This window comes from Periplaneta americana, chromosome 5, assembly GCF_040183065.1.
Source record: "Periplaneta americana isolate PAMFEO1 chromosome 5, P.americana_PAMFEO1_priV1, whole genome shotgun sequence".
NCBI classification, from domain to species: Eukaryota; Metazoa; Arthropoda; class Insecta; order Blattodea; family Blattidae; genus Periplaneta; species Periplaneta americana.
The window spans coordinates 106,934,159-106,954,220 of record NC_091121.1 but is presented as its reverse complement, the minus strand read 5'-3'; the positions used below and the strand labels follow the sequence as shown (position 1 = coordinate 106,954,220).

The following is a 20,062-nucleotide window of genomic DNA, read 5'->3' as shown; positions in this document are numbered from 1 at the left end:
CTCTTCACAGGTAGACGATCCTAGCACGCACGCACACACGCACGCACACACACACACACACACTCTCTCTCTCTCTCACTCACTCACTCACTCACTCTCTCTCTCTCTCTCTCTCTACTCAGTAGTTACCGCTCGTTCCGCCAGGGTGACACCTGATCAAGCCATTGCTGTCTGTAGGCAGCTAAATATATGCCAACTTTGAACGTCCTAACCGAAATAGTATTCCATAAAAAATGGTTGTGCGTTACTTTTCCATTCTACCTCGTATGATAAACTGTCAAGGCTGATGTTAAGTGTTCTCTCAATCCCACACAGCACTGCGGAATGTAAAAGGATTTTTAGCCAAGTGCACAAAACAAGGACACTGTTCAGTTCTCTTGCTTCTGTTGTCACCCATGGAAAACTATTGACTTTTAAATTTGTACAGGAGGGAAAGCGTTTCGAGCAAACTTTGATGCCACATTCCTGTAGAAGGTTAATCAGCAACTTCAAAGATGTTGGGCCATCCTTTGTTATCTCAACAATAAAGGTTATTTATTAATAGTAATATATTGTATCAGTATGTGAGCTGTAGATCCTTCAGACTTCACGAAAAGCACCAAGAAAAAAAAGCTAAGTCTGCAGAGTTTTCAATTTCCGAAGCAGGTATGCTTATATAAAGGATGTAAATCTCCACTTCTCTGTCGGAACTCGAACTTTACTTGGCTGAATTTGTAACCAAATGTAGGTCTTCTTATGCGGTACTTGAGTCACAGCGGACTTAAGGGGATGATGGAACGCAAAAGAAAATGGATGTTCGAAATTATACGCAGAAGTAACAAGGTCTTGGTTTACAAGTTCATTGGCGGAGATGGAATTCTTAATCATCGGTTAATTTTATGAATTCATATGTTAAATTTTTAGCGTGATGGAAATGTACTTCACTCGAAAATATCGACTTGAATGTTCCATTTCAGATTACATAGACAGCCACATATACTGAAAGAGAGAACGTCCCACATAGATTTCTCTCGACATGTGTCTTAATTTGGTTTCACTTCTGCCTTTATCACGAGCGAAGACTAGCCGTAGGTTATCGATAATTAATGAATTAATTTTAAATAATAGTAGATGACGTGCATAGAAGGAACTGGAAGCGTTATTCTAGACAAGACACAAAAATACTGTTCACCAGTGGCGTATTGACTGCCAGAATAATATACCTGATTCTAATTGCGTGGATTGTCAACTGGCGTGAAAAGGCGGAGGTATTTATTAATATTAAATAGTTTCAACTTCGATACACATCGGAGCTTTTTTTTTTTTTTTTAAACTGTGTGCATTTCGTTGGTAGAGAGTAACCGTGTCGTCTATTATTTCTGAGAGCAAAGTGAGACGGATAACCACAACCTTAATTTCTCAGCTTGCACGCGTCTACTGTGGAATAGCTGAAATGTCTGTTTTTGCCGGACTGACAGCCTCCATGTCTGTCCTGTTCCACTTACCACATCCCGAATTATTGGCATGGCCGTTCGATGCTACTTCGCAGTACTCTGTAGGTTGGGGCAAACTCAATTGTACCTAGCAAACTGGCTTACTGAGCCCCAAAACAGCAACGCAATTGAATTACCTACATCATCACAGCAGCCGATGAGATGAGATCTGCACTGCGCAGCATCGCGGGTGGTCCATTACGAAGGCGTGGTCACTCTTCTTCCTTTTGTTATGTTGTGGAGAGGGGACTTCACTTGCAGTGCTAACGCATTTTGTTACTGCAGCTGATCCGCTTTTCACTTTGCTCTTTTCTGCCTGCCATGTGTATTATATTAGTGCATGGCATATGGCATACATAACGATTTTGCTGTTCGTCACTTCTGAGGGTTGAAAATTAATACGGACGCTAAAATATACGCCTCTTTGAAAACTAAATCATATTTTCTTGAAATGACAAGTTCAATTACACCTAATCTTGAATGTTATTAAGAGCTCTGTGACTAAAGGGAAAAGGAGTGCTCTAGCAGCCGCCCCTCTAAGGGGTCAGGGTGACATCGCGTCGGCCAGGAATGAGAACTCCCTGTTATCTAGTTCATACAACAGAGCAGTGTATATGTGTAAACGTATATGTAATCGATGTATAATTTTCTCAAGTGATTGAGCCCTAAGAACAGCTTTGTCCTTACAATTTTGAACCGCAGCTAGATACAAATAGCGGAACGATTTGTTCATGGGGTCAGCATGATGCTTGAAGCAACATAGAAAAACACAAGACAAGATACATAGACTTATATCCACTCCACTTCCTGTGGCAAGGAATTACATCTACTCTGCTGTCGGGAACCGAATCTGAGTCTACTGGGAAAATGTGCCCGTGAACGGCAGCGTAAAAGTCATAGTTCGTAAATTATTTGATGTCCAAATGTAAGTAAGTTACTAAAAGTCACGTAAAATTTAAATACGTTTAGTGAGTTGCAGTATTCACTAATCAAGGGCAGTGTCAGTCACCCGTGAAACAGGTCTGATGTTGACAGTGACTACTATATGATCTTCCTCACTGTTGCGGAGAGGAGATGTTTCCATGCGTTGGCAATTGCTACTGTAGGCCTATTTATCGCGATGTTGCAATTTATTTCTAGAAACAAAGTCAATATCCCGCTAAATGAAAATAAATAACGCAAAATGGCAAAGGAAAATTTTGTTCGTATTATCTTAAGGATTTACTCTGTGAAGTTACTGTCGTTGAACACCCTCCACCGTGTACATCTATGTATGAATGTGTGTGTATCGGTTTAATCAAGAGGAACATTGGCGCATGGTTAGCTTAAGGGGTAGAGCATCCATTACTTTTCCACTCCGGGCACTTCGGTTTCAGTCTTTGTCAAACGTGTCAAAGTTTAATTTGTATGGACAAAGACTTTGATGAGACATAATGTCCCGTTTCTCTTTCGATTTTTTTATTTCACCATAATTTGCAAACTTTTCGCCGCGCCGATGCAAAAAGAAAAATATTTTATCGGACGGCTAAAACGTCGGTTCTCCATACCGGAGACACCAGTTCAGATCCCGATGAGTATCAGGGGTTTTGCAGCTGCTGTCGTCTTCCTGTTTCTAATCGTCGCCTCTCTCTAATCCCGATGAATACAAATGAAATACATGGCGAACAAAATGGATTTGGAACAGATTCCCCAGGTAGGGTATTCTCGTGTCCTTCTCAGATTCTGATGAGTCCAAATGAAGTATCTGGTCAACAATGACGATGTTGGGACACGTTTATTAAGATATTCCGGTTTCCTCGTTTATTGCCATTATTCGACCGTAATTCGCAATCCCTGTGACCGGCATATTGAGAAAAGCTTATTTTGTTAAGTCCAACAGTATGAAGAGCTTTATAGTTTATGAAATTAGAATTATAGCAGTGTGATATGGAGAAAGAGCGTATGGGATGAGATTGGAAAAATACTAAATTAACCAGTTACGTCCTTCATAATTTATTTAAGTTACAGAGCTATTCATTTTATTTCCACGTTCAGCTCAGAACACTACTATGAAATAATGCGCTCTAGCGGTAAATTTCAACACTATTTGATGATTAACCCTTAAAAGCCTTAATTATTTTTCGTCAAGTTTTTCGTTTATTTCGTTATAGACTAATTAAATGGATGTAATTGAACACAACAATGCTTTTGTTTTCAATTGTTGAAGCGAATGTGTGGAATTACAGGGCGTTACCATATGGTAACGCTAGGTCATTATGTTGTCAAATCTTACACAATGAGTTGTTGCCTTATAATGACATTTTTCAAGCAATTTATTGAACTTAACTGAACTTTAACATACAAATAATATATTCATCACTCATTCAGTGTTCTGTCCAAGGTCAGATCTTTCATTGCAAACCCAGCATTCTCCAATGTTTCCTATCTTCTGCCTTCCTGTTTGTCTTCTCGTATGATCCATATATCTTTATGTCGTCTATCATCTGATATCTTCTTCTGCTCCGAACTCTTTACCATTCACTCCCGTTCACCATTCCTTCCAGTGCATACTTCAGTAGGCAGTATCTTCTCAGCCAGTGAATCAACCAATTCCTTTTCCTCTTCCTAATTGAATCGGTCATTGCAGAAAGGGGATAAGTCATGAAAAACGCGAAAATGAGTTAAGAGTGCCATTGCTTTCTCCAGACCTAGACACACATTTCCATACAGAAATGGGACAAATTTGCTTATTCTCAACGCAAAGCAGAGTACCATAAGCAGCACAGTCAATGCAGAAAGGGGACAAGTCAGCGACTTACCTTCTTTCTGCACTGACTGACGACGTGACGCAACTGAGTGCCGCGGATCTAATAAGTTACGCGCCCATCAGCTGATAAGGAAAATGACAGATAAGCTAGAAGTAGTAAGTGACCCAGGGGGAGAAAACTGTGTTATTAGTGGTAAACGTAAACGCAATGAAATTAACTACCGCAGAAATGTAAATAAGAAAAATAAACTGAAGGCATTGGAAGGTCAATTCCATTGGGAAGTCTGTAGCAGCCCGTACGACAGGAGAACAATGTGGGTAAGAAACTACTCATTGTTTGTTTAGACGCAACTTTGGGTCATCAATTTTCAACATTCACAATTTCAAAGACCATACAGCGCACTTCTATTCCTATCATGAAGTTATAGGCCATAATTCTTCAAATGGAGTGTGTTCCTTCTGAACTACATTGAAAATAATGTCCCTTCTTCAGTCAAGGAATTGTATCTTTTCTCTGATAACTGTGGAGGGCAAAATAAAAATCATACCTTAATTCGATTGTTGCTTGCACTGACCCAAATGGGCAGATTTAACAAAATCATTCATGATTTTCCACAACGAGGCCATTCATTTCTTCCCTGTGACCGCAACTTTGGTGTCGTGAAGCGCAAACTAAGTAAGACTGACAGGGTACATGTGCCAGACCAATAAAATACCTTGATCCACCAGGCAAACACAGACAACAGATTTTCTGTAGAATCATTTATTACTGATGATATTAAATACTGGTGGCCAGAGTATTACAAGAAAACCACCTGCTCATTAGACACACTGAGGAAAAAAGGGAAAGATAAGAATATGTTTTCTTCAGCACAATTCAGTGAATTTGTTTACTCTAAAGATGATCCAGGATGTGTGACTGCCAGTTTGTTCATTGGTAGCGAAATGAGGAAACACAGATTCTGTATGAAAAAACCAGGTTCTGGACGCATAGTAATGCCTACAAAAAACATACAAATGGAAAATTCCCATTAATACGAAAAACAACTTGGAGACGTATCGAAAGTGAGGCAATACATTCCATTAGAACACACTTCCTTTTACGAAGAGATCCTGAACTGGCCATCTTGTAACAAGGAATTTACAGACGACGTACTGTATCTTCCATCGTCTAACAATACAATCCATAAAAATTGAAACAAATGATTTTGTGTAGTACTTCAGTGTATTTTTTATTGTGCTCTCCTATATGCAGTTTTTAAGTATTAGTTTAAAGGTAAAGTTTTGATTTAAAACTGTGATATAAAATCGCATATTGGTACATTTCTGTAATAGGAATAATGATTAAAATGCAAAAATAATTATGTAAATGGTGACAGTAATGTAGTAATTACACACAAAAACATCGTTATCATTGTAATTATTAACATTTAGTTTGTTTTCAAATATTACATTAGCCCAAAATTGTAAATTATATATTTTTTTCTTTTATATTTAACAATTCCTTGCAGAAAGGGGATAAGTCATGATTCGATTAAACAACTTTAAACAAAAGTGTTTGAGATGTCAGATGTCTAACATGATGTATTATACTTCACTATTCATAAACAAAGTAAGAAAAAATATTTATAATGATTACTCCAGTATTGGAAGAAGAAAACAGTTTTTATTGATTATCTCAAAAGTAAGATTTTATGACTTATCCCCTTTCTGCAATGACCAATTCAATTAGTTTCAGCATCATTCTTTCTTCACCCACTCTTTCCAACACGGCTTCAATTCTTATTGTCTGTCCACTTAACACGTTCCATTCTTCTCCTCATTCACATTTCAAATGCATCTATTCGTTTCTCTTCACTTCGTCGTAATGTCCACGTTTCTGCCCCATACAATACCACACTCCATACAAATAACACAAAAAATACAAAAATGAGAAAATTACTTTCACAATGCCTGAACAAATATACATAATAGAATTATTGTCACAAAATACTCGTATGAACAAAGCACATTTTCGTAACATAACGTTTTACATAAATTTTTTGTGTGATTTTCACATATTTCGGTAGTAAGGTAAAACATTTCTTATGATATGACAAAAAAACATGAGTTACATCAAATTTTGAGGAAGCTGTATGTCAGAAGAGCATTTTCACTAGCACATCGCTGTCTTTTGTTTCCGGGTATCGGAATCACTAATGTTCCATTCCATCATATCTTATATAATCAGATGTTCTGCAAGTGACGTCCAGAAAGTAAGTTTACCCGGAGCCGTTTACAGAAACAAAACACAATTTCATGAAAAGATTTATTGGAACAGATACAGCAATTGTTGAACTATTTTTCAACATATTTCCCACTGGAACCGAGAGATTTGTCACACCGTGGGAACAACTTTTGTCCCACGTAGAAGTCTCCCGCCTGGAATCGGAACCAGTGTGTGACAGCCGTTTGCACCTCTCTGTTGATACCATGGTAACAAAAAGTCTCAATTCAGGTGGAAATATGTTGAAAAAATAGCTCAATTATTCCTGTATCTGTTCGAATAAATCTTTCCATAAAATTGTATTTTATTTTATTTCTGCAAACGGCCCCAGGGAAACTTACTTTTTTGAAACGTCTTGTAGCTCCAATATCGCTGTATTTGGAAGTAGACGGTCACCTCTTGCCTTTTGGGATGCTCCCCGACTTCTTCAAATCTCCCATTTGAATTCTAATTCATTCAATGGTGAGCCAGATCTTCTACTTGGCTGCCAAGCATTTTGTATAGCTACATCTAACAACCATGTGAACATGGACTAAAACAGGTTTTTACACAGATAAAGCGAATTTTTGTAATGAAAACAAAATTTGTCACATCTCTGTCCTTAAAAGTCACTCCCTGGAGAATTCGATTGAACTGTTATAATATACGCTTTATCCACTTACGTTTCCCTCATGGCACCATTTCCACACATTGCAATGTTGACGATATCATTCTCTTTCTATCACAGATGACTCTTCAACTTCCTCTTCTTCTATAAAAGAAATATCATCTGGTGCACCTATTCTGTCGCTATTAACAAAAATAACCCCAGCTTCAGTACTCGATTCCCTTCCACTTAGGTTGTCGAACATGCCACCCTCTACATCTGCAGAGTTCTCGTCAGATACAAAGTTGGGCTTTGGTGGCTTTATGTAGAATACTCTAATTTTTCGTTTTCTAATTCCAAAAGTATCTCATGCACTTTCACGCACTGTTTGTAACATACATTTTGTTACTTGTACTTTCTTGCAACTCCTCTATCTTACTGTTAGTAGCAAGAGAGAACAAAGAATGAGTGACAACATATTAGCCTACCGTTACCATATGGTAACGTAAGAAACAATGTATTATATCCACAACACTGTTACGGATTGTAAACTTGTGCTTGATGTACATGAATACTCAATCAACAAAAAGTAAAATACCACAACAAACATTACAATCAAATTAATCAAAGTAACAAATAAATTATCTTACTTCTTGTTGCTCTCCAAAATTGCTGCTGAGAAAGCAACATCTAAATCGCGCAGCTGCTCTTGCCCAACTGGTATAATAAATTTGTAATTTCATAATGTAATAAGAAAGAACCAATCATGTAGCTTGGATTCACAAAGAAAAACTCCAATTTTATTAATTAAGGATGTGTTTGAAGCAAGTTATATTCCTTCCTGCACTGCGTTACCATATGGTAACGCTAGGTTAAAATGGGTTAATTCGGAAATGCGGACAAGTGAGCGATACTATAATGAAAATCCGAACGCAACGAACGATTTTTTTCCGGTAAGTGAGCGCCTAGCTCAAATGTTCTCCAAGTACACCACTTGTGTGCCTGTTGTGAATTCAAATAATATTTTAGTATTATCAGGGTGTTAAAAAAAGTATCCAATATTTTAGGAGGTGATAGTATGCATCAAAACAAGAAAATAATGTCTAATAAACATGTGTCCTACAACACACACTTTCTGAGATCTGAACACTTGTTCATAGGAGGTGCTCAATGTGACGTCCATTTATGGCAGGCATGTCAATTGATGCCCACAGGAGCAAGCGCGCGCTTTAGAGCCCAGAAGAGCCTGAGCGCTTTACAGCGGAAAGGAAAGAGACAGACGAAAGAGGTGGTATATGCCGCTTGGTCGAGCTATATTCAGGGATGGCCAGCACTGATTCAATAGATAAAGGGAAGAGAACTTATTAAAACTGTATCCATGTTAATTTTTAGATTTGCCTGAGAAGTATAAGTGCATTATAAGAATGTAAGTTTTAATTTTAATGCTCATTTTTCAGAAGTTTGATTTTTTTTATTCAAAAGAAATATTTTCTCAACTTTTCGTATAGAAAAGTGTAATTTTCAGGTATAGGCCTATTTATTTAGTAGCCTTACAGAATGTTTTCATAAATCTAATAAACCGTATATACGTATTACTGAAGATAGTGTATTGAAAATTTTGAAAATATTCGCATGGAAATTGTTTGTAAGGAAATGAAGTAACAAAGCAACTACTGTTACATCATAAGCAAAAGATACGTGCCCATGTGTTGTAACAATGTCAGCTCTATAGCTTCAGCAGATTTCGAGAAAATAATTTAATATTCTGATGATAGGAAGTTACAGATATCACCTTAAAAGCATAATGCGATAAGAGTTTTGTTATGTAATATAGTTACACTTAAAACAGATACAGTACCTAGGTAACTTTGCTTTGTACTGTAATATTGTTTTGATTAGTTTATTGATTACTTTTGTAAGACTAAAGATACCATCAATATAAATTGCAACTTATCATGTTATACTCAATCTCTTTCTTTGGAATATCACTTTCTTTATGAATGATGTGTTTCATCCACTTAATACAGTATAATATTATACTACTATGGAATTTAATTGAATATTCCTTCTTAACTCTCTATTATGTTATTAAGATTTAAAACACTTCCTTCTTAACTCTCTATTATGTTATTAAGATTTAAAACACAAGTGCAATATTAAGAAATCAGTGTTAGTTCTTTTATTTTACAGACAATATAGATAATATTAAACAGAAAGAAGCCATATAAAAATAACGACATAAAATTTCACGTTCCGTTTGAAGTTTGTGCACCACTGTTTTCTTAATCCAACAGGTTGCCTATTCATATACACAACCCTTCCTCTTTCCATACTTAGCGCTTGCTGACCGCGCACGACGTCAAGGTCAGAAAAATGCGCTTGCTTTGACATCACTGATTTATGGCAATGCATTTCTCTGCCTTACAATACAGCAGACTACCAGATAATCATACCGTAGTTGACAGCATGTGTGGGCTGATGAAAATCCCCATGCAGTTGAAGAAACAAGGCATAAGCACTGATTTTCAGTCAACTTATGGGCAGACGTTCTTGGTGATAGATTAATAGAGCCATACGTGCTACCACAGAGATTAACTGGGGGTCGTTATCAGAACTTTCTTATTAACGTATTAAAACAAATTTTAAAGAATGCACGATTCCTTACACTGAAGTACAGAGGAATGCATTGCCATGAATGTACGTCACTTTGAGCACCTCCTATGAACAAATGTTCAGATCTCAGAAAGTATGTGTTGTAGGACCCATGTTTATTAGACATTATTTTCTGGTTTTGATGCATACTATCACCTCCTAAAATATTAGATACTTTTTTTAACACCCTGTATTAAAAAAATATGACCATAGTAGGAATTAAATAAATTTTTATCATTAATAAATTATCACAGGATTAATAATTTTAGTATTCTTTTATCTATAAAATATCTAAAATATCACTAATTTAAATACTAAAATTGAAATGTAGCCTAATGAGTTAATCTGTCAACTGTTTAAAACGATCTCAGAGAAGCAGCAGCGAATGATCCTAAGTTGACCATGGAAGAAGCTGCAGTGGCGAACTTAAGAATAGTTCCAACATTTAATAATAATGTCATAAAGTAGGACATCACTATACGAAATGTAATTCTAAAGATACACCCGGAAAGTACACAAAATAGGCTTTAAAATGATTTATTACAATCTATAAATGCATTACTTCCATTAGATGTAACAGATAATTATGGAGCATATCTTATACCGGCAACTACAATTAACTCAATATGGCGACTACCTCATAGCAAGAGATACTATAGTCCGGATCAGTTTACTTAATACCCAAAGGGTGAAACCTAACAATTTTCCCCCCATAACTACATATGGTAGTGGATTATGGTGATTTTCTAGTTTGAAGGTTGAATTTTCTTTTGCCAACTTCATTTCGAATTTCGATACTGAGGGGAGACTGGTAGTGTTTTTCTAATTTATGTTGGCAGCAGGAACAGCTGTTGTCGGTAGTACAAATTCTGAAAATTCAAGTTGTTCTAGATCTTTGAGTCTATTACTGGAAGCTAGTGAAATTCGAACATACAAATAATTAATATCAGTATTACATTAATACATAATAGTTATTTTGGCTCAACTGTAATGTCTCCGTTATTTTATGCGTTGAGTTGCTTTGTCTGTACAAAGTTTCATAACAATAATAAGTTATAGGTAGCACTTATGTATTTTTTGTGTACAAATTCTGATTAGGTTTGTGTTAGAGGAACTACCCCTTTATAGAGAGTGCTTTTAGACAAAATTAATAACTTCTCTATCTATCAGATTTTAATGAAATATTGTACGGAAGATACAGGTAGAGCGCTTTCAGAATAAGAAGGCATATAAGGCGGAGCTAGTTCAGGCCGGTCTATGTCGACTAGCCAGTGACAGTGAAGCGATGTTGCCTAGTTAAATCGTCGCGAAGTCTCGCTGAAGCGTCGCGTATTAGTTTCTTTCTTGCGCGCACAATGCTTACGGCTAGGAATGAATTTTAAGCTATGCCATTCGATAGAGCTCCGAATTCTGAATCCAACAGTACAAGAATGGCAATTGTATGTCAACTGGGTCGCATGTTATCGCTTTAAGACTAAATAGAGATATCCAACCTACAGTATAGAACATATTTTGCTCTGAATTCCGTCTCTGTAAACGAAGATAGAATCTGTTTATTTTCAAATTCAGATGTGGACTGTTTTCTCTTGTGTGATGCGTAACTTACCGTAACAATGTCTCTTGAAGGGATTGCAATTGGCTCTGGTGTTTCATCTGTTATACGCAAAAGGATAGTCCTACACTCACAAGCGAGAAGTATGGAATTTTTGTATATAATGTTTTTAAAGGACTAACTTATGATGCAGTGCGTGTCAGTTCTTCACGAACAAAGAATCTGACTGCAGAGGCGTGTGGTTTAGAAGTGATTACGTTATCTCATATTCTCGGACAGGACAAAGAGACAATTAAAATAGGTGGTATACTTGAATTTACCTCTCCTGGAAAATAACGCAAAACAAACGTGTTAATAAATTATTTGTACAATTTTCAGAACCGTGTATTACTTCATCGTACGATATTTGAAATACATTAGTAGTATGTGTTAGCAATGCCATTATAATAGAACGTGGAAAGAAGAAAGCTGAGATTAACCATAGATACGATTTTCACTTTTCATTGAAATATTGTACATGGTATAAGACGAAATATTGCATAAACATATGAGATATTAGAATGATATTGTAAACATAAACACTCCTGCCTCTTTTTCCATGAATTATACGAAGAGCATTAACAACATTCTTCCTTAAGAGCATTAGAAAACTTTATAAAATGAAACACATTAACTACATTTCACTTTTAAAATAAATATAGGCATGCTAGGAACGAGGAGATTTTATAATTCCGAAACTCAATTTTTATTTTAAACACCTTTCGTTATATATATTACACTTTATACGTTTTTTCTAATATACAATTTTATCTTCAATATATTAACGATATTATTGGATTACGGTTTTCATATTCGCTTCTGTACAACTACCTTCACTCGTAGGTTTATATTGCCACAGGCCAGAGTGATAGAACATAGAATCCTGGACCTCTAGGTAAGTATAAGCTTGATTAAATTAAATTAGATAGACTTGATTTAACAAAGTAAAAGAAAGTAATCTTCAGTTTCAATATGAGTACTGAATTAGACCTACATATGAACAGATATGCTTATATTCTTATAGCCGGATTCTTAGCCAGAATATGGAACACTGGACCTCTAGATATGTAAAAATTAGATGATAAAATAAAATTAGATAGACTTAGTTTAACCAAGAAATATAAAATAATCTATAGTTTCAGTATGAGTACTGAATTATATATGAACACACATTATGATTACGTTGCATTATAGCCAGATTCGTAACCAGAATGTATAAGCCTGGACCCCTAGATCACTGCCATCGTGATCTAGACCAGGCAGTAATGTAGGTTGTGTGACGTCACTCGATGAGTCGGGCTTTTCTATTTGAGTATACGGAGCCGAGTGAAATATATTACTTTATAGCGTGTCGGCGCTCAATTTTATTTAGTGTAATGTGTGTATAAGATCCCTTCACACTTCTTATTGCATAATATGTTGCAGAAATAATTACAAAACTGTGTTATTTTAATGTGAACGGAGTTTTACATGTTAACATAACCTGGTTGCATCAACATTTTAAGTTTGGAATGGAAGCTATTTTGAGATTTTAATTTATATTGTGATTTTAATTTAGCACATCTACCTTCCTTACTTATAGGTACAAAATTTACCACAGTCCCTCCTATGAAATTAGTGTATGTACAGTTGTGTGTTAATCTGGTAGGTTAGATAAATACAATTCATTACAACCCAGTATAGTAGGGAACAAATAAATAATACAGTTAAATTTTTATTCAATGTAATATGTGCATAAGTTCCATTTATGTGTTGCATAATGTGGCAGGAATAATAAATAAAACTGTTATTTTTATGAGAAGAGAATTTACCATGTTAACATAACCTATCTGCGTCAACATTTTAGGCTTAAGTTGAGAACGAAAACTGTTTTGAGATTTAATAAAGAAGAATATATTTTTAGGATAAACTACAGAACACGGTTACCGTCCTTACGTATAGGTAGAAAATTCACCACAGTCCGGCCTATGAAATGTACATACGTTATATTACTTAGTAGCGCTGAGGTATAGTTCCGGTAATTTCTGAACTGAAAACAGTTGAATTTATTTTTTGTGGAGATGCATTTGATCCTATAAGCAAGGCATATTAAAATCCTGAACGAACCGAACTAATTTGTATATGCAAGATGTATGAATAAGAAGGGAACTACCTCAGCTCTAGTTTAGCCCTAGTAACATATTAAACTAATCAGACTTCAGACTGGAGTACCGTCTGAAACGAATAAATACAATTGAAGTGTAGACAAATTGCATTGATAAGTTATACGTAGCGTTATGCTTAATTATAATGCATAATTGCGAATATGGAAATAAGGCAAGTACTGATAGAATAAACATAACCTATAACTTCAACACATTAAAATATGCGTGCGACGCAACTGAAAATTGTTGAAACGTGCATAAATGAATGTGCAAGAATTTCGTAATGAAGCATGAGTGCTTTATTTCAACTAATTACAATTCTAGATACAGTAACAGTAATGAAAACTATAGGGTATAATTTTTCGTAATATACTATATATATATATATATATATATATAGTTCAAATTGTGTATATTATCAAACGTCGTATTATTTACTCGTATAATGTAGGTTATTCACAAATAAAAAGGGCGCAATAATTTAAATTTAATAAGACAAATACGGTAAACTAACAATAATGGATTAGACAAGAGTAACATCGGTAACGCTGCACTTAGGCCTAATCACAACTTACTTTACAATCCAGTCAATGTTTCACTTTCACGTATATATTATTACACATATTTAGCCTACTGTTTATAAGACCAAAATTTCACTTAACCACATAAGGGCGCAATATTTAATCGAAATAAAGGCAGGTATTACACATACGAACTTTGCCTGCAACAACGTAATTTTCACACCAAAAATAATATTATACCTTAAATTGCAAGTAAATTGTGTCTCAAGTGTGTCACAATCACTGTTTAAAATTTTACTGACGCAATTACACTGCATTTCAGAGAAATTATGTTATTCTTCATGCACTGCAACTAATTCATATGGTTGAAAGACCGTCCTTCGCGATCAGCTGTTAAGCGAGTCACGTGGTCTGCCTTACGGCCTGCATTAGATCACGATGGCAGTGCCTAGGTATGTATAAGCTAGAGAATTAAATTACATTATATAGGCTTCATTTAACGGAGGAAAAATAAAATACTTTCCAACTTCAATATCAATACTAAATTACTTATCAACAGATATGTTTTCGTTTTGTTATCGCTAGATTCTTAGGCTGCCCCTACAAACAAACTGTACCTTATCTTTCCTCTGGAGAAATAAACAATAATAAATTCAGCTTTGCTGTACAAGGAAGTCTGAGTAAGAATTAAAGCATTCTTTCTCAGACATTAGCAAAATAAATTTCTACATATCTGCCACTTTATTTCGCAAGTCAGTGTCTCCAAGAGCTACTGATCTATGAAGCGAAGAAGTAATAAAAATTGCGATGAGAATTACTTCAGTAAGAGTAATTATATTTAAACATTACACATAATGAAGAAACAGGTCTCGACCCGCTCGCTCAGCGAGAGGGCAGCAACTGATATGTTCTGTCCTTATCTGTTGTCTCTGTCTTCCACGTCTCGTGCACTGTGCACTGTGTGACAACGTCGAACTGTTGCTAGCACTCAATTGGCTTAGGCCATATACCTTCTTATTCTGAAACCGCTTTAGTATATATTTTTTTTGTGTACAAACTCTGATTACATCTCTATGCTACCTGTAGGCCTAATTGTTGTAGGCTACAAAGTTCATAAAAATATATTACACAGGAGAGAAGTTATTCGTTTTGTTTAAATGCACCACTATAAAGGGGCAGTTCCTCTTAAAGAAACATAATCAGACTTTATAGACGAAAAATATATTCTACTTGTAACTCCTATATAAATTTTCATAAAAATCTATTAGATAGGAGGGAAGTTATTAATTTGTTTAAATGTGTCCCTGTAAAGGGATAGTACCTCTTATGAAACCGTAAATATAATTTGTACACATAAAATAAATGCTATCTGTAACTGCCGTGTAATGTTTTATAAAAATCTGTTAGATAGGAAAGAAGTTATTAATAAATTCTGTCTAAATGTACCTGCACAAAGGGCTAGTTTTTCTTGTGCAAACGTAATCAGAGTTTGTACAGAAAAATATGTGCCACCTGTAAGGTCTGTACAAAGTTTCATAACAATCAAAGAAGTTTTTAATTTTGTCCAGTCACGAGATTTGCGTTCTGATCCACGGTGCGTTTATTAAGGTTAGATAAAAATGTGTCCAATGTATTTTTAACCCGATGTTCGATGTCATGTGAATAATTAGGCCTGAAACATTCATATAGTGATTAAAAGGTCCTTATTCCATTATTCTTTTCTGCTTTTAAGCTAAACATGGAATAGTTACCGTCGCGTTACCGTATTCCTCACCACTGAAAAAAAAAATTACTGATAAATGCGCAAAAACGCGCAAACTTTAAAACAAGGATTGAACACTGTAATATGATGTTGTATTAAATGGTAAAAGAATTGTTGTAACCGGACGTGACCAACTATATTACAATTCTTATTAGCCTATATTTGGAAAACTTTAAAAAAATTACTTTTTCCAATTATAATATTTAAAGCGTTCTGTAAGAAGAAAAATACTTCACAAACATGAAACTGAAGTTACACTAGTAAGAACGTAGGCCGACGTATCTGAACAGATTTAATTTTCACAACACAATAAATCACTAACAATTGGCTCTTTTTGACCCACATAGTAAGCCTCTCTGTGTACGACTGAATACGTGCGAGAAGTTTAAGAGAGAACTCATTATTCATACCCTTCTAAAAATAGCCTAGCTTGCCGCTGACAAAATAGTGAAAGTTATTCGTCACAACATTCTCCAAATGTTAAAGAACATGAATTCAATTCATCTACATCTAACTAAACGAGTCGAAATTATATTTTTGTCGACCTAGATTGGGAAAATTGCACACTGTGAGTCGGCTGGAAAACTGTTACTTCATTATGACCGCTGCAGACAAGAAGATATGAACTCCCGGCACAAACAAAACGGTTCGCCTGCTTAGTGTGTTCGTATGGCACGCTTTTATAGTCCGGGTCAGCTTACTTAATACCCCAAGGGTGAAACCTAACTATTTTTCCCCTATAACTACATAAGCTAGTGGATTATGGTGATTTTCTAGTTTGCAGGTTGAATTTTCTTTTGCCAACTTCGTTTCGAATTTCGTACTGAGAAATACTACAACTGGTAGTGATTTTATAACTGTTATGTTGGCAGCAATGACATAAGTTGTCGGTAGTTTAAATTCTGAAAATTCAAATTGTTCTAGATTTCTGAGCCATTGCTAGAAGCTAATGAAATTTGAACATACTAATAATTAATTAATTAATATCAGTATTAATATTAATACATAATAGTTATTGTCTGTATTGCTTTGTGGTGTGGTTACATTTCCAGATTAGAGTCAGGTAGGCTAAGTGTAAATAAATATAACATATTTCGTGTGATACATGCTCTTGGGTAATCGATAGAAATACCATTTCACATTTTAATTAATTTATTTCGTGTTTAGTCTTTTATTACAATAATGGAGTAAATATTCTAAAGCATACATTTCAAAGTGGCATTCGTTTTCGGAATTCATACTAATCATTTCACGTGATCAAACAAAATACATTTTTATACTAGGTCTCGTGATTCGTAAACTGTTTAATCAAAGCAATAAATTTCATTTTGTAAGACAAAATACATTTTAATATTAACATTTTATATATTACACTAATATACTAACTACTAACATAATGTGCGAGAGGTGCAGAAGAAAAGTATACTCTTTCACAAATTATTGAACCATTTAGAAAACACTTCCCCAACATAAAGATGAGATGTGGTAAATAAGCAAGACATCGTTATTGTTAATACTATATTATTATTATTATTATTATTATTATTATTATTATTATTATTATTATTATTATTACTATTATTATTATTATTATTATTATTATTATTATTAATCACACAATGCCATGTACTTAGTAAGTATTATTATTATTATTATTATTATTATTATTAATCACACAATGCCATGTACTTAGTAAGTATTATTATTATTATTATTATTATTATTATTATTATTATTATTATTATTATTATTATTAGTATAGTACATGGCATTGTGTGATTTTATCCTCTTTTGGTATATGTAGTATTAGTTGGCAACACTGAAGAGACGGTCAAATTAGTCTTTTAGGAATTACTCTTACGTGATCCTCAGTATATCTGATTACTACTGTTTCATGCAGTGTGGTTTCGCCCTAAGGACTTGCTATTAAGAAATGATATCGGTGTAAATTGTTAAGAGTGGTGGTGAATTCGCGGCGACGATGATGCAGTAATGTACATGCGGTGATGACCGCGATAGAAAAGGAATTAAAAGCTGTGTTACAAATAAATTATACTTAACATTCACTCGCCAGGATATGAAACCGGATCTTCATCATACAAAACCTGATATCTAGTTTTTCGATTAACATTTCTTCCATTCCGTCAAAGATAACCGTATTTCCTTGTAATAGTATTTTTCCCATATTAAACAATCTTTACTGACTTTTCAGTCAGAGAAAAGGATACTACCGGTATGAGAAACGGAAGTAATAAACATAGCATGCAATTGCTCGTTTCTGTATTGCTTCCTGACTTGCAGGTGTTGCGTCCTTGAACTTCATTCAAGATGCGGGTTCAAGTTTCAAATCACCTAGATTAATAAGTGAATTACAGCGCTTTTTAATAAGTAGCTGATATCGGAGTAAAACTGTTATGATGGAAATAAATTGCCATAACTTGGTACGGTACTGTGTACCTATGGCCGGTTCACGATAAACCGGGAACGAAAACGACAACGAGAACGGAAATATTATTAAAATGTATTTAAATGTGAACATTTACAATTAACTATTATGAATGCTCACATTTAAATACATTTATTTTAACATTATTCCCGTTCTCGTTCTCGCTACCATTTTCGTTCCTGGTTTATTGTGAACCAGCCTTAACCCAGTTACTGAATTTCAGTGCTACCGTTAAAAACCAATGGCGTACGTATAATTCATTCGGTCATTATTATTATTATTATTATTATTATTATTATTATTATTATTATTATTATTATTATTATTATTATTTTTGCAATTTATTGGTATTAATTTTTTATGTCTTTATTATTATTATCATTATTATTATTATTATTATTATTATTATTATTATTATTATTATTATTACTTTACGGTATATTTATTAATATTATACTATGTTCTAATAGAACATATTCATGAATATTCTTATAAAATCTTTGAAACATAATTTTTTTACAGCCATTTTATGTTTAACAAATTTAACAACTGTTTAATTTCGTATAATAAAAAATGCTTGTGTCATTATTACACTTATACAACAATCATGTACCATATTTAGTCAACAGTTATTTGCACATGATAGTTAAGACTTTACATAACAGGAAAATCCATGAAAACAATCAAATATATATATATATATATATATGTGCAAGAGAGGTGTTCAAACCCGGTAACCCCCCCTCTTGCATACGCCCCAGTTAAAAAGCAAAATGAGATTTACATAATACTGAAGAAACTAAATTGCTCCATGTTATCTCATAAACCTTAAGTTCAGTTATCCCTGTTAATGAAATAAACATCATGCACCTCTAAGATGGCATTAAAAAAAAACGGAACGCTGATTTAAGAATATAAATTTCCAAATGCAACTCGTCATGGCCTAAAATTACAGTTCATGTCTTCACATCGGCCATAAGTGTCATAACAATCTCGAGGTACCTACCTAGTTTGGTCTTAATGTGTATTCTTCTCGTTTTCATGAATTCAAAATACCAATACTACTTCGAAGAAAAGTTTTAAGGTTTTAATAATGTCATACGATAGTTTCAGGGCTTAAAGTTATCTATAGTAATGTTACAAGAGGTCTGAGATTTTCCGATAAATCCACGAGCGACATTGTGAAGTCGAAATAGATGAATAACGATTACTGCAATAAAGGAATTGAATGTTATTCAGTAATACCAATTGAGAAAGCGAAATACAGGTTTAATAATGTTAATTACATGTAGGCCTACTGCGCTTATCTCTTGTTATTATAACAGAAATACGTTTTCATTATCTGCTGAAATAATAATTTAATTTAAACATTTTATAGTATAATTACTAGACATCGGATTTTTAGGCACTAAAAATTGCAGTTTCAGGCGCCTAAAATAAGCTCAAAATTTGTAAAATTAGGCTCTATTTTAATGAAAATAGGCATTTTAGGCACATCAAGGTATCATACTTATTTCTTTCACTGAAATTTTTAGTTATACACTAAAATACGCACAAAAAATATGTTTAAACATTAAAAAAGAATACTATATTATATTTATCAACGGAGCTGCACAAATTTAATATATTGAAACTAATGAAATAATGATTATTGATATCAAGATTACTCATTTTAAGTTATTGAAATTCAGTTCCATGCTCAGACTTTATTATAATTATCTGCACAGTACACCACCAGAATTTTTTCTAAATTCTCCACAGTTAACCTTTGCCTTTTGTCACTGAGAATCATTTTGAAAGCAGAAAAACTTCTTTCAACCGAAACTGATGTGAGAGGCGCAAATTTTAAATTAGGTACAATAGAAACATCAATACT

General features: G+C 34.2%; 1 protein-coding gene across 3 annotated transcripts in view; it reads left to right on the top strand.

The window, feature by feature from the left end:
• ssp3 (short spindle 3) overlaps positions 1-20,062 on the top strand; it is a 383,163-nt gene that overhangs the window by 167,310 nt on the left and 195,791 nt on the right. Inside the window, exon 21 of one of the 3 annotated variants that reach the window (XM_069826377.1) lies at positions 8,231-8,721. The exons of the other annotated variants lie outside the window; for them this stretch is intronic. Within the exon in view, the coding sequence (XP_069682478.1) occupies positions 8,231-8,246 (16 nt within the window). The 3' untranslated portion in view covers positions 8,247-8,721. Of the gene's footprint in view, positions 1-8,230; positions 8,722-20,062 lie in introns of those variants that run through there. 3 annotated transcript variants of the gene reach the window in all.